This window comes from Lineus longissimus, chromosome 13 (genome assembly GCF_910592395.1).
Source record: "Lineus longissimus chromosome 13, tnLinLong1.2, whole genome shotgun sequence".
Taxonomy (NCBI): domain Eukaryota; kingdom Metazoa; phylum Nemertea; class Pilidiophora; order Heteronemertea; family Lineidae; genus Lineus; species Lineus longissimus.
The window spans coordinates 5,355,204-5,370,806 of NC_088320.1; the positions used below are offsets into that span (position 1 = coordinate 5,355,204).

Sequence of the window (15,603 nt, forward strand, 5' to 3'; positions counted from 1 at the left end):
AACCACACTCGGAAAGTACACAAATCTGCAAATATAGTTAACCACTACCCAAACCTTTGTTTCTTCTTCAAGGCAACTTTCTAAGAAATACGCAATGTAATTGAATCTCTTTGTACCCACACTTCAAGGTTTTTATGATGATAGAAGACTGTACAGCACCCGTAGTTTTGGTGTTGGAAGTAAATCTAAAGCGTTGATGTCTTGAGTGGCCTCCAGGACCCTACACACCCCAGTCACAGATGTGTTAAAATGATGTATGCTCTCTCCCTATTCAAACCCTACCACTTATCGCCAAGGTCTACACAGTCTACACTCGCACCAAGATTCTAAAATTCCTTTTGTGAATCTTGCATACCCTCGGTCAGCTTCTAGCCACGATGTGTAAATTCTAGTTTGTCCTTCGCTCTATTCAAAACCCTGGGGTTTGTGGAATAGCTTGAGCGGTTCTGATTTCCTTGTTGTGTGCTGGGGGTATAGTAGCCCGGTGAAACACGTAGGGGTCAGCCAGTTTTGTTTGTGTCGCATTAGTGATCTGATGAGCAGACGCTGTAGACTCTCAATGGAAAGCGAGGTAGGATCCTTTGTCAAGACTTTCGTCACAAATTTTCCTGTCTCGTCTTGCTTTCCTCTTGAAACGTTTTGGATGTTTTCTGAGCTATTGACTGGTATTTCTGGTTGGTTTTTTTTATGAGCCTTGTGTGATTTTCTTCCATAACGATGGACATTCTTTCATTCCTCTTCTTCTGATGATGTCTACAGCTTTGTCAGTCATTGGTTTTACAGAGTTTATTCTACTCAGCGTCAAGCTCTGGGACCCCAACTTAGTCCAACTTCTTTTGACTTTCCTATCCCATTGCCGTGATCAACTGAGAGCACTTGGGTTTTTCTCTCAGTAACTTCTACACCATGTTTAACCCCATCCTGTTAAAGTGCCTACAGACAAGTGCAATTTAAAACTGCATACTCACCTTTTGTTGCTTTCTTCTTGCAGGGCAGTTACTGCCATGGAGCGTGGCGATCGTAACTCCCACAGTCCTGGCCCGAACGTCAACTACTTCGATGGAGCTAATCTCATTGGTGAGTAATGTATATGTGTACTCTACATAGTGAGCAAAGATGAAGTCTTTAGGCCTATAAGCCCAACTGGCACCTAACTGTAGTGGCACGTAAAAAAAGGGCAGGGTTAGCCCCGTCGGTAAGAGCAAAATGCAATAACTATTCTGAAAAAGACAGGGAGCACTTCTACTTGAGGAGCAGTGTGCTGCATCCATCTATTTCCATCTAAAAGAAACACTGTTAACATCCACTGAGGTGCCCGAGAACAATAAGGCAAGGTTTGCAACTCCCAGCCCCAGGTCAGGTACTGCCTGTTCAAACCACTTCCCAGTTCATAACCAGCATAGTGATTGCTTTGACTCCAGTGGATGATCATCTTTTGTGAGCATTCTAAACCCTCCTCTCCCCATGATCATACATTCCCTACCATGCACAGCAATCACCAAGACGTTTTTTGATCGTTCAAACATCAGAGAATGCTATCGCTCCATTCCAGAGCCACGACGCATCACGGCATCATCCCCAACATAAAATTCATTACATATTACACAAGAAAACCTATATACGTCGACATCTATAATGGCGTTCGCTCGTTGGAAGACGAAATATGAAAAAACGTCAATGTTGTGTGCTGTGAGCTTCATTAGCTCTTGTGATAGCTGTGGTATGTCTGGTGTTAGCCTTTTCTATAGGGTAGGGGAATCATAGGTGAGGGTTTTGTTCTTCCATTTGAAATAAGATTTCAAAATAAATTGAGGTGTTTCTGGAGTTGCAGATATTCTTAGATGATTCTTGAGACTTTTACTTCTTACATCCTACCCAAGAGTCGAGAATTCTCACCTCATCAGGCACCCATACTTTTGAAAATGCAACTGAGCAAATTCTCATACCTGCAGTAAGGCTGTGAGAAATCAGCAGATGTTTTTTAGTGACAATCGTCATATTGTGATGTCAAATGTTGCAGCAATAGAAATCAGTCGTTTGCAGAGTGCTTTGAAAATTGTACAGTCTGTCAGAGGGCCTTGTGTGGCAAGATCACTTCTGAGGGACTTTGGCTATTTTGGCAAGTTTTGAAGATGATTTTGGGATCTTTTGGTTTTTCAAACCCCCCCCCCCCCCCCCAATAAAAAACTTTTGCAATTTTCATATTCACATACATGTAATTCACAATCCACAAATCTTGAACACTCGCAATAGGCAAATGGTACACTCATTCTAGAGAAATGAAGTCTGATACAAAATTGATTGAAATTGGAGCAACGATAAAAACAAGCGCATTATTGGCTTTTTGTATATTATCCAAAAATATCCTATTCTAATGCATTTTATGTCGAATAATAATTTCATTGTGATCCATTGTTCCTGCTGTTGGTTTAGCAATGCCAGTATGCAGAATTGATTATCAAACCTTATGGAATGTTGAAAACTTTGAAATGAATTCAGCAGAGATGTTTTTTTCCAGCATTTTATCATACTATGCATTTCACATTGATATAAAATGTTTTTCTTGGGCGCTTGATCTGCTGCTGAAATATGATATCTCTAAAACATGTCGAACACCAACCACCATGGTAAAGGGTTGATGGGCTGTGGTGAACTACGCAGTCGCATTCACAGCTACACATATCCCACTTCTGTCAAAACAGAACATCATATTCCCCCTGCCTCCAATCAATTTAGGGTCATTATAAATATAAGGTTAGAGGTTGTGGATACATGCCCTAGCCTTCTTAGCCCTCCAGAATAGTTACCAAAGGCGAATGGTTTATTATTACATGTATCGGGGGCTATGAGCAATCGTCAGCAGCCACTGCAGCCAAAACGCACAAAAACATTAAATTCATATCCACTCCCTCCGCCTCCAATCAATTCTATATTGTAGCATAAACAGTACCTAGAGATGACAAGATGGCCGCCCGGTTACGGTTGCCGTAACGATCAACCTCCTTGTCAGGATGTCATGATAGATCGTCCGCGCGATGTATTCGTTGGATAGAATTAGCTTGCCGAGAGAGATCTCCTCTTTGACTGATCTGCTATTTCAATACTGACGGCTCCCTGGCCTATTGAATACAGAATAATGTCGTTTAGCTCCGTGCATTAGATACTGAGGCTGCGGAGTGCTGTCTTCCTGTAACGGCTGTGGTCTATGGTTGGCTATCTTGTCCAGCAGTGGGATCAGTTTATTTGTTAACCTCAATCCTCTGGCCTTTACCAGTTGAGTTTCTCAACGTAGTCAACTTGACTCTTTACTGACTTGGGTAGTCTACCGTAGATCACATTTTCGCGTAATTTGAGGTGATGGGGACTCAAGCAGATCACATCTAAAACAAATCAAGATAGACTCGAAGCAGATGACCCCCCCCCCCAACAATTGAGATGTGGATGAGCTTTTACATTAAAAATCTGCAGTAACCAGTATATATTTCACTTTATAAGCCCAATGTCCCAAATACTACATTTATGGCCAAAAAACTATTTCATTAAAACATCACACCACAATTTTCTCAAACTGTCTATATCCCCATTAGCTTCATGCGCACCCATGAAAGCCCTCGCGACAACTTCAGGCAATTTCAAAAGCAGCACAAAGAAACTAATTCTCTTCCTCCATTTATTTTCAATCGTCATTGTTATAAACCGACAAAGGGTCGAGAAAATGTCAGCCTGGGCACAGAGGTTTCCATTGTTGATCTAGCGCTAATCGACTTGGTGTTGCATTCTTTTCCCACTGCTGAACTTTTGTTTTGTGGCCTGGCTTATTGTGGTGGAAAAACAACGCCTGAAATATGGGAGTATGTATCATCCTGGATGCTGTGCTGCATCTTATTGACTCTGGATGCTGTGCTGCATCTTATTGACTCTGGTTGCATTCTGTCATGATCTATACTTGTAGACTGCAGAACATGGGCAGGTTGTTATTAACTTTTTATGTTCCCTTTGCCCCAACCAGACAAACCCTTGGCAGGGTGCATGATTTGTTCCAAACATGCATAAGATTAAAAAAACACACTTTTGTAATTAGTGAAGAAAATGTATGGACGACAAGTCAAAGTTGAAAAAATCGTCAGGGCATCACGACTAAAGGGAAAGGCATCACTTATTGCAATGGTTGGCTTCGACAACTCAATAATGTTGCAACCCTGTCCTTGCCCCTGCCGAGCCCAAAGGTTTGGTTGGAAAGACACCCCGAATGCCCTGAAAAAGTGCTTATAACCTATTATACACTTGGTCTTTTAAAAAGTACATGCTGAACACTTTCATAATCCGAATTGTCCCAATCTTTCCTAAAGATGGACGATCTGTCTATTCAATACCAACTGAGACTGACTCCATCAGTTGTTCAATGCAAAAATGCCAAGCACCTACATGAATAAGATTCAAAGTACGCTCGCATTTCTTCGGACACTATTGTATAGGAATTATCTCGATGGATCCGTCAGTCCCCGTGTGTTTCTTTCCTAGTCGAGCATTGAATCGGGCAGCGAGAGAGTTCAATTATATTTTCTGTACACGAACTCGGTATTGATTAGACGACGGAGGAATTTTATGATGATAATGGCGCAGAGGTCGAGTCGCTGTTTCGTGTTAGCGTTGTATCTATAGCGCACTTATAGCAGAGCTAGTAGGATTATGTCTTCTTATGCCTGCTTACTATGATGCTGTTGTCGGGGCTAGAGGAGCTAGTGCTGCGAATATGAAACAGTTGGTCATAGTAGAATTATGTGAGCATGTGATGTGATAGTGTGTCATTGAATTTTTCTAACCAAGGGTACAGTGGTGAATTTTTGCGAAAAAATTAGTAAGCTGTTTAAAAAGAAATGGCCACCACATGACTTCTTCCACTTTGAAACCCTTGTAGCTTTTTAGAATCTGTAATTTGTATATCGATGCATGGTTCCCTATGGCATTTGGCTTGTATAGCCATGCACCATCATTGGTCATCAAATAATTGGACCTAGAACTTATTCAGTCGTTTACTTTCACGCTTGGTCTCATATTGGCCAAAGGCAAAAGCACTAACAAACTGATTGACTGAGCTTCAATCTTTAATACATATCGTTGCAAAAGTTGTTGTCAGAATATTCCTTCCGAGAGTTCCTGCTGTACAAACTATACTGTACTTCATCATATCGCGCAAATGTGCCATCTCATAATATATCTTTGTGTATTTGCATTTTCGTTGGATGAATTTGACGAAGATTTATGACGAACATGGCAGTGGCACGTCAAAGCAGGTGCTGCAGCACTCGTGATTAGATTTTCAAATCATGCAAGATGTGATGTCGCTTGAGATGAACATGACAGTCATGATCATACCCTAGTTACAATGCCCATGTGGCTTCCATGAATATTGTCACACACGTGGGCCTCCACGCAATGATACAGCCCTTGCAAGAGACTAAGGTTGCATGACCATGCATGGAGTCAGTCATCCTGAAATTGGGCCAGACAGCTCCCAGAACAAATAGTGCCTCCCTTGCATGATGGAAATTTTTTCCAGTGATGAATTTTATTGCCAAAATATGAGCAAAGGATCATGAATTTGGCTCCAGACCAATTACTTTGTATCCTGACTATCATGGTTTTATACTCTATTTGAATAAGAGATGAGGTGGTCAAGGTGATAACTGTGGTTTGATAATGAGTCTGTTCTTGGCCGTAATCCAAAGGTAAATGCGTCTTAATCATGGTGTCTTATACCCTGTCATATCTTTGCCATTATTAAAGGACATTGAGTCTTCAAAGGGTATGAACCCACAAGGATTGCTCCTCTAAGAAAAAGGGCTGTTTCACGCCATACGTACCCCTCCAAATCATGAATATTCAACGATAAACGGGATTGTCAGGTACGGCAGGCAGGTTGCCCCTCGTACTTGTTTTGTGGGTGGTGATTTGTGTGTGCGTGAGTTGGTAGGGGTGGTCAGGGTGGGTACTCATCTTCTTTTCAAGGGAAATGGCCAAGGACTCCGAATCACCACTGGGAAAAGCTTTCTGCATAAAGGAAGGGCAAACAGCAAGCCAAATGAACTGAACTTGTTCAGCACATTGTCTTTTCTCTACCTTTTCTTCAGTATCATATTGTGGTTTGTCCCAGAACGACTGAATCAAACGCCTGACACAATACAATCATTCGATATGCGTGTGTCTTGTAATGAAAACGATCGGCATAATACATGTACATGTCATACAAACTTGTATGCGATCCATTTGAGCAGCTGTATGTCCATTATTGAATGTGAAATGTTAATGCAGATTTCACTATTGCTGTGCAGGGTGTTAAAAATTATGCTGGCTTGCTTTATTAAACCAAATACACACAATTATGATATACTTTAATGAGCGTGTATCGTTTCTGCTGTTGGATATGTTGGGGTTTCAGTTGGGGTTTGCTGATAAAATGACACTTGAGTGTTTAGTTTAGGGAAAGAATAGGATGAGGCTTTGAGCAAAATTTACAAATACACAAAAAAATTGAATTTATATCAAAATCACCTTTTTTACCTGGAAGTAACTGTTAGAAACAGATGTCATGGTTGGGAACATTTCACATATGTCAATATGCAAACAATCTCAGGTTAAAACATCTTTAACAGAGCAGTCACATCTAAGGATGTTCTGCTAGAATCCATTTTCTTTGAAATCGGCAGAATTCCTCTTCATTTGTTCTGATCACCATGGCGACACTGAATCGAAACCCTTTCTGAATATATAAGTGTATTGAAGATGATAAAAAGCTGTCACTCCGTATTGCTTGTGATTAACTTGCCTATTAGGGGAAATGGTGTTGTGAAATCGGGGAAGTCATGATTTAGAGACAATTGGCCACTCCTCTCTCTGATTTAATTGTGTATCGGTGCTGGTTTTGAGTGGCAAATATCACGTGTAAGCTGAATTCAGTCGTGGTGTGACGAAGTCCAGTGCTGGCTGATTGTTAGATGTATTGGCCTCAGATCAGTGCGTGCTTATTGCTTGAGGTAGTGGCCTCGGACCAGAAAGTACCGTTGGACTGTTGTGATGAGATGTGAGGAAGACCGGTTCAGGCTGATTGTTAGTATTGCATGGCCTCGGACCGGCCTTCAGACAGCTCTGACGAAAACCGGTGCAGGCTGATTGTTTGAAGTTGTTTAATTTCTTGATACATCCAAAAGATAGTTTGCCATGGCCTATCATATAACAGGCATAAAATCCTAGGGATTGTTGTGACCAAAGAATTGGAAAAGATAAGCAATGTGTTCTGATGCAAAGACAAGGAAATTTGGCTCTAAGATGTGATCATTTGACATGTTTAGAACTAAAGTAATTCAAGATGGAAAGAAGCTCTCTTCAACATTTTTGTTAAGGGATATACGATATCATTGGCTTGCATCTACTACAAGCAGTTGCCTCTATACTTGTATTGGTATGGATTCCGCCATTCTGTGTGCAGTAATTGATGCATGTATTGTACAAACATTGGCAGAAATGGCATCTGATGGCTGCATGTCAATGACTGCTGCGATCTCCCCGCAGCTCGTTGCTAAGAAAAATCATTATAAATGTGACAACGGTGCGTAATTATTCATCCTGCTCACAAGAGCGAGACCTTAATGCAAATACAAAGGAACATCATGTTATCATGCCTGATATGACTGAGACGTGAAGAACCTTTGGTCGACTGACAGGGCTTTCCAACTACTATAGGCAGCTTTTTGGGGTGCCAAGCTATACCAGGGGGCACCAAATAACAACATGGCTGCCTAATGATGGCCAGGATGCTGAGGTTGCCTTGGCTAGAGTCTCATGCCAACAGTGGAGATCGAATCAAGGACCTCATGACCGCTACTCAGAGGTCCGACCGCAATACGCTGAGTTGATAAAAGGTTAGAAAACTCTGAGACTGGAAGAATAAGTTCCCAAAATGCCAAAAATGTTCATGACTACAACAAAGAAATTCTGAATGTCTGACAGGCAGAAATACTACAATTCATGGATTGAGTCATATGCGGGGGAGTGATCAATCAGTCACTTTTTTCACAAATTTTTTACGTTGCCGGTTTTACTGCCGCCTCCCCCTTGTCCGAGCTTCCATTTCATCGGGAGGCTCAGAAACAGACTTGCCCTTGGGCTATACCCCTTTGATAACGGATCACATCCAATAAACCGTAACCAAACAGAGGTCGCATTTCATACGCGATCTCCACCATTTAAAATCTGAGTCATCCTTAACAAAACTATTGAACTACCTTGAGGGTATGCCCGTGATGCTCTAATGGAAATATTAATGTGATTTATCAAGATGGCTTCTGTTGGCCTTGGAAAGCTCTCTCTACGCAGCTCGATGTGTGTGAGGAGATTATTTTTATGATGATGAAGTAGTTTTGTTCTTCAAGCTGTATCCTGAGGATTTGTCGTCCCGGGGTAAAAATAAGCTTTTTCACCAAGTGAAGATTGGCCCCCCTAACTTGGAAAATGACTCTAATTTTCAACCTACTTTCTAGAGTTATCATGCTTCTTGCAACATAATTTGTCAGGGCCATCGTTGGTAAATGACCCAATTAGTCTCTAGATAGTGGTTAAGTTTATTTTGGACTCCAAGATAATTTTCACCATTCTGAAATAACTTTCCTCCTGATAATCTCAGATGCACAGAATCTCACTGTTATGACTCAAGCTAGCGGTTGTCAATGAAAGAACCTTGTCACTCAAGATGCTGACCACGCCACATCACTGTTCGTTTGATCTGATGAGGCTACGTATAAGACAAAAAACCCTGAGCTGATAAAAATTAATCGCCTTCCACACTACACACGTTGATGTCACCTCCTAAAACCAGGTCGCCACTCTTGAAAAATGTGTTCGATCGGATGGAAGATAAGACAAGAATAATGTATGAAGTATACTGAGTTGTAAGCGGTCTTCATCCATCGAGCGCAGAATATTGGATAAAAGATCATGGTGGTCGGCATACAGACTTTTGTGGCCATCTTTTTGAGTTGTGACTTGTCTATGTATAAATATGGCCATGCAATCTTGTCGATAGCTGATCGCTTGTGCAGTATGGCTCTCACATGTCAAGTTTTAAAAAGGTGGCAGGCCTAGATCTAATACAATAACCGGAGTAGAGGATAAAAGCATAAAATACGAAAAAAACTATGCATTGCTGATAGAAATGTTCAAGCAAAAACCATAAAAGCAATCATTGAAGAAGTGCAGAAAGTAAAGGTATTGTAGGTAATTACTCCAAATGTATACTGGGTGGAGCAAGCCATGCGTTTAAAGCCGAGAGATGACTTGACCATGATGAAAGATGTTGCGGTGAGAGATGGCAGTTTATTATACAAATAGTCGGTTGTCATGGATTTGATAAGATATGATATGAGGGTCGACTATAACGGTTCATGGTAAAATCACATTTGATATGATTCATTATAAATTAGCGTACATTTACCATTGATGGCACATTTCATTTGGATGATGGAAGAGCCTATTTGAAATCATGGGGAATGACTGTCAATGAGGGAGAGTCAGAAATGGTTATCAGGCATGTATATTCGTCATTAAAGAGTTTGAGTTGAGAGCTGTGGGTCGATCAACTAGCTCTATAAACAGTATTGGGGTTTTTGTAATGGAGTGCGGGGGTGGACTGGGGACTCTGCACTATAGGCGTAAAAACGATCGGAGATTGTTGCCTCTGCTATCTATACTTAAGATGTCGACAGGGAGTCGAACGATTGACCTTATAGGTGACACTTGGTGATGTTTACTTTGATAATTGGTTGGACAACTGCCTCACTCTGACTGAATGAGTTTTTCCTGCTGAAGTGGGAAAAAATTTGGATAGAATTGTATCTTTGTCCGATTGGGGCTATTCCTTGCAGGCCTGGCTGGTTAAGTTTTGCACAAACCTCAGTGATTTCTCAGTCAAAGGGATGATTTGGGAATTATTAGTTAAAATTCATCAAAACAGATATTTGATAATCTTGAAAGCACTATAGCTGCATCATGAGTCATCATAGGTACATAGTTTGCAAGTCCCATGTAGGCTATACTGTGACAATACTTTTCTTCGCTGTGCAGAATTCGATATGCCTTTTCGCCCACTTAGACACCAGGCACTAGTTTGCTTATAACGCTATTATCTGCCCCAACGTGAGACATGAGACATAAGAAAACAAGAGACCATGTTTGTGCATGTTGTACTCAATTGAAAAAGATGACACATATCCATTAGGATTTAGGAGCAGACCAACTAAGAAATACTCAGATATGCAGGACATGGTCAAATCTGGCTGTTTAATGTCTGCATGCACACAAGCCACGAGATCGGAACTGGTGAAAAATGAGCCCTCCATTCGGTGCCTCTGATAGATTTGATCCCTCATCATCGGCAAACAAGCAATCACTTTTCACAATCTGCCGAGCCCCACCATATAATAGGAATGGACATCATTCACGTGGCTTTTGGCTCCCGAGTGACCATGACCAGTGCCATGTACTGCCAAAAGGTACAGGGTCATGGTCAATTTGTGGCCGTTAAGTGTCTGCATGCACACAAGACGTCGGCAAACAATCCACCTCGTTTTCGCACTCTGCCCAGTTGCATAAAGATGTGTGCGAGATCGCATGGCGTCTCGTTACAGTGCAAACCAGATATTTCAAACGCTGTGTAAGGTTTTGATGTCAGTATTTAATGGGGAGGATATATAACTCAACACGGGCTATGCATCTCCGGTGGAAGTACACAGATATCAGCCATCCTTTTGAATCGGTATTAACCATGGCAACGGCCATTGTAATTATTCGTTCGGCAGTTATGGAAAATTGTACAAGTCAGGTGTTAAGATCGGTAAGATCTGGCGTCCATGGAAATGACAATGAGGCAGTTTGGATTAATACAAACGAGAGCTCATCTGGCGAGGCCCACAATGAGCGATTAAGGCTGTATTTGCTTCAAATCTTGCTAGTTCAGTCCCTGAACCTTCTTGGCAGGATCATCTTGAGACTGATTGATCTTTGGTTTGAGCCTTGGTTTGTATACTATAGAGAATCATAGTCCCGTCAACATACTTTTAAAATGCCTGAGATATTTATAGACTTGGGGGAGGGGGGAGGGGGGAGGGGGGAGGGGGGGGGGGGGGCTAGGAAAGAAGATGCCCCTACCCTGGGAGTTATGATTTGGAGATTTTTCATCATTGTATTGCTTGTTGGAGTCACCTGTCTTGTGATGAATTGCGCAGAAGAAGGTTCTATTACGGTGTCTACTATTTTTGCAAAGCAAGAAGACATCGCTCCTGGGAGTTATTTTTGGAGATGCGCCATTGTATGATGATGCAGTGGCTGGTGCTGGTTGAAATGACAATGAGGTGTTCAGATCAATGACGAGTCGAGATCATCCCGATACATTTATATAGGGATGATGGCCGCTTGATGTGCTCTTGGCATCGCTGCTGATGTAGCCTGGATACGGGATATCGTGGTGTCTTTTATTTTAGTGCTAATTTCATTGCAGATTTTTGTCTGAGCAATTTCGATAATATTAATTCGCAAAAGGTTATCTGGGGGGGGGGGGGGATAAAAGCCCGTCACAGTACACACTCTAGGTAGCAGGACTTGCATCCTTAGATCCTTATAAAAAGATATTGTAAGATTTAAATTTGTTGTCATTCCAGGCCACCCATTCAGTTCTGCTGCAGCATCGATGGTGACTACTTCGCCCTTTTCCCCACTGGCGAACATTCATCCAAGCGCGTTTTCCATGCTAGGGAGACCCCCGCTATTCCCGGGAGCTGCACCGTTTGGAGGTCTAGGGACGTTGGAGGGATTTGGACTGAGGTCACCATTTGGCTCTGGACTCAGTCCGACGACAGGTGAGTCATATTATGGTGAGTCACATTATTACTAGTAGCGAGTCATACTCATATTGTTGTGAGTCACGTAATGGTGAGTCACATTCTTGTGAGTCGTAACTTACGCTTTATTGACGCATCCTTAACCTACTAACCACATGCTCCTGACAATCCCCCCCCCCTCACTTGACTTCTGGAAGAAACAAAAAACCTTACAGATCCTTAAAAGTCTCATTTATCTGCCACCTTGTTGACAACCATGCACTGCTAACCAAATTACAAAATACTAAGCTGCATTTTATAAGGTGGCCACCTCCCCTCTCCTGTTGGGGGTCTCCATCAACAATGCAACAATTATCACACCTCTTCTATCGTGTTGTGTGTCTCTATAAACACCTATGCAGCAATTATCACATAAGTGTTGTGAAAATGAAGACCTGGCCCCCATTAATCCTTCACTGTCCTGTTTAAAAAGGCCCCCTCCCAGTTCCTGACATGCAATTTCAGCTGACCCCTGATGCAATCGCTTGCTTCCCCAAATCCTAGCAGATATAAATGGTTATCCCCAATCCCGCTAGCAAGTTTTGGCCCTATCCGCATCCTATAAAGGCTCTGCCTCCCCCAACTAAATCTACCTTCATGGCCTGAAAAACTTGTTAATTGAAGATGGTATAGGTTAGGATAACCTAATTTGTATTTGTAATTCGTGCAAATCTGATGGTATCAGCATATCACTTCATGTCATCTGATGCACCAGCTGGCCTATAGGACTCTGCAAATTGTATGCATTTCCCTGACATGTTGACAATAAATGCACAGGTGCCATGTGTACTGTTAATGATACAACACTGAGGCCATGTGATATATTGTATCGTCATTGATGTATATGTCCCTTTGTCCAATTTAAAAACGCAGCCGATTCCTGATGTTATCCACTGTTTGTCATGAATCCCACTGAAATACATACAGGCCAAGTTGTTTTATACCAGTGACTTTATACTTTTAGTTATCTCCTTCAGATGGGTCCATCAGCCTTTACACCATTAGACTTAACACCAAGTTAATGTTAAAATAAAGTTAGTGGCTTACTTGCTTTTGACCACCAGGCCCAGGTAAATATTTCGGCTCATCCCAACGTCCCAAAAAAGATTTTTCCCACTTCTAGGTAGTAACAGGGCCCCTTGTGCTAAAAATTGGCAAATTCTTATACTGTCTTCAGTGTGGATCATTGACATAGTAACCAGCCAGTTGTAGATCACAAACACCAGTTACACCCAGGAACTCAATATGCATGGATTGCCTGCCGATGTTGCAGGAAATTTTTAAAAAATGACATCTTCTTTATCATTCATTCTCGGTGTTATGTATCCCTCTTTCCTTTAGGATTGGCTGGTCTTTATGGTAAGAAACTTTCAATCTTGGCACGGAAATACGTTGCATTTCTGCTGCCTTTGGCCTATTTTATTTTCTGTCCATCTCAGTGGCGGCGCTAGACTTTCATAGGGGCATGAGGTTTCTGTTAGGCACTTTAGAATCGCTAGGAGAATGAGTTGGATCTTAGCCTGGACACTTCCAAAACTTGTAAATTATTGCAACTTGCACTACTTTTATGCAGGACAAGAGTTTTGCTCTTCTCGTTTCTTAAGCGAGAATGACCACACTGTCAACCCAAATTGTAGTGGGTACCTTTTAACCCTTCTGACACCCTTGACCCGTGAAGCGGTACGTGCATGACATCCCCACACCACCGATGACCCTCAGAGCGGTACCGTTACATGGACTTCTTCGAGCATGTTTGTTTTTGTTTGCTACAATCAGTGACTTGCCACGTGGGAGGCTAAAATATGATGGAGGTTCTTCCAATATCTATAAGTCACTAAACTGAAGTGTGACGCAGAATTCTCCAAAGTGTTGATTTTCCAGTCCCTAATGTTTTTTGTTTTTTTTTAAAGTCACACTTTGTTGAAGCTCTTGTCCTTCCGCTCTTCTTAAGACTGAGGGTGATATGACCAGCAAACATTTGTAACACCCTCAGTCATTCACAATGGCTTCACTACTCTTTTATTGCATGTTGCTTTTTAGCCAATTTTGTAAATATTGATGAGATGTATAAATTGACTCTTTAAATTGAACTTACTGTAAACCGCAAACTTTTTGCACCTTTTAATTTTGCAAAATATCCGAAGAGTTGTGGTGGAACCGCCGATGAATGGATTTATGAATTTACGATTTGATGTGTTACTGTGCACTTGCAGATTTAGTTTAAAAAATAGTTTTACTTAGGAAAATTGACGCACAACTCAGGTTGCATCAGCAGTAGACTACAGTAATCTACTGCTGGTTGCTCTCTTGTCACAGAGCAGACTCAGTAATGTAATGAGTCTGCACGCAGCAGGCTAGGATCTAAGGGTACACGGGGAAGACGCTTCATTGGAAGACTGGTAATGAAGCTTAGTGAATATTGTATTAAAAAGAAGAGCCAAGAATATCCTGCAGCATATTTTGTCTTTTCCTGTTATCCTTCAAATGTCATGTGTCTGGCTGTCTGTAGTGGTACTATTGTCTTCACTGACTGTTTTGAATAAGTCGGACCGATGCACAATACCACCACCTATGGGCCGACACGCTAAGCTCGTTCCCTATGTTTGAATTGAGCTCCTATCGCAGAAAATGTTACAGGATTTTTAGCCCCTCATTTCCGACCTATATTTTCACCTATTACTGCCGGTGTGCAAGGGATAGTAGTCCTAGGGCTGATAGTCCGTGTAACAATAGCCCGCATTGCTAAATGTTTTGGTTAGGGTTAGCGGTACAATAGATCATGCTGCTTAATTGATCAAATACAATGCTACCGGACTATGACTCCAGGGGGACTATATCCGCTGTCACACCCCTTTTGTTGATTTTCTTGGGATATCTCGAGAGGAAAAATACACTCTTGGAGGAATACTCAGGAACAGTTCCTTAGCGTATCCCCTTTCCCTCGTAAATAGGAAGTGCATGTATCCCGAGTTGGAGGGGCCTGGGTCTCTGTCCCATTGAGCCAAACTAATATAACCCCACAACACACCTGTCAGTGCTTTATTGACCCTTTACCAGGATATTTATCAAAGCCTGGCATATGGTTCTATCTCTGCTCTTAACACATATTTTGTTCTGGAATGAAATCAGCGGAATTGTCAATGTATGTGTCTCCTAATGATATGTGTGCTTACAAGACAAAGGAGTGTACTTGAAGAACGAAGAAAAATCAATAATCTGACAGTGTTGCCACCTGAAGTCTATTTTGTTTAACTGATTTCCACTTCATTGCATGATACATTGATACATTGATTCGTGGTACATGCTGCTACAGAAGTATTCTGCTGTCATTCAAACTGGAATTGCGATATTTAAAAGTTGGTTCTATTTGTTTGCTCTCTTCTCTCACTGTACAACTTTTTTAAAAATGGACAAAATGTAGCATTTTACAACAGTTTTGGTAAATTTTGTGCGCTTCATAAGCATTATATGGTGATGGGTGTTAGATATTTTCAGGATTTTTCTGCAGACCTCCTTTTTGGCTTCTGAGGGTTGTTTTATGTCAATGATATTTTTGTGCGATCTTTTGGCGACAAGAATGCATATTTTAGGATGCAAAGGTTTTGCTCTTCAATTTCTGCTATCATAAATGACCTCAAGCCATGTCATGGAAAGAAGTTGCCACATGTCCCCATTA

The 15,603-nt window shown here is 41.5% G+C and overlaps 1 protein-coding gene across 14 annotated transcripts in view; it reads left to right on the forward strand.

Annotated features, from left to right (window-relative positions):
- LOC135498472 (bromodomain adjacent to zinc finger domain protein 2B-like) overlaps positions 1-15,603 on the forward strand; it is a 48,220-nt gene that overhangs the window by 9,462 nt on the left and 23,155 nt on the right. For 8 of the 14 annotated variants that reach the window (XM_064788760.1, XM_064788755.1, XM_064788757.1 and 5 more), the window contains exons 2-4: positions 992-1,077; positions 11,709-11,921; positions 13,269-13,286. In XM_064788760.1, coding sequence (XP_064644830.1) covers positions 1,005-1,077; positions 11,709-11,921; positions 13,269-13,286 — 304 coding nt within the window. In that variant the 5' untranslated portion in view covers positions 992-1,004. The remainder of the gene's footprint in view (positions 1-991; positions 1,078-11,708; positions 11,922-13,268; positions 13,287-15,603) is intronic. The other 6 variants (XM_064788756.1, XM_064788766.1, XM_064788758.1 and 3 more) reach the window with 3 other exon arrangements.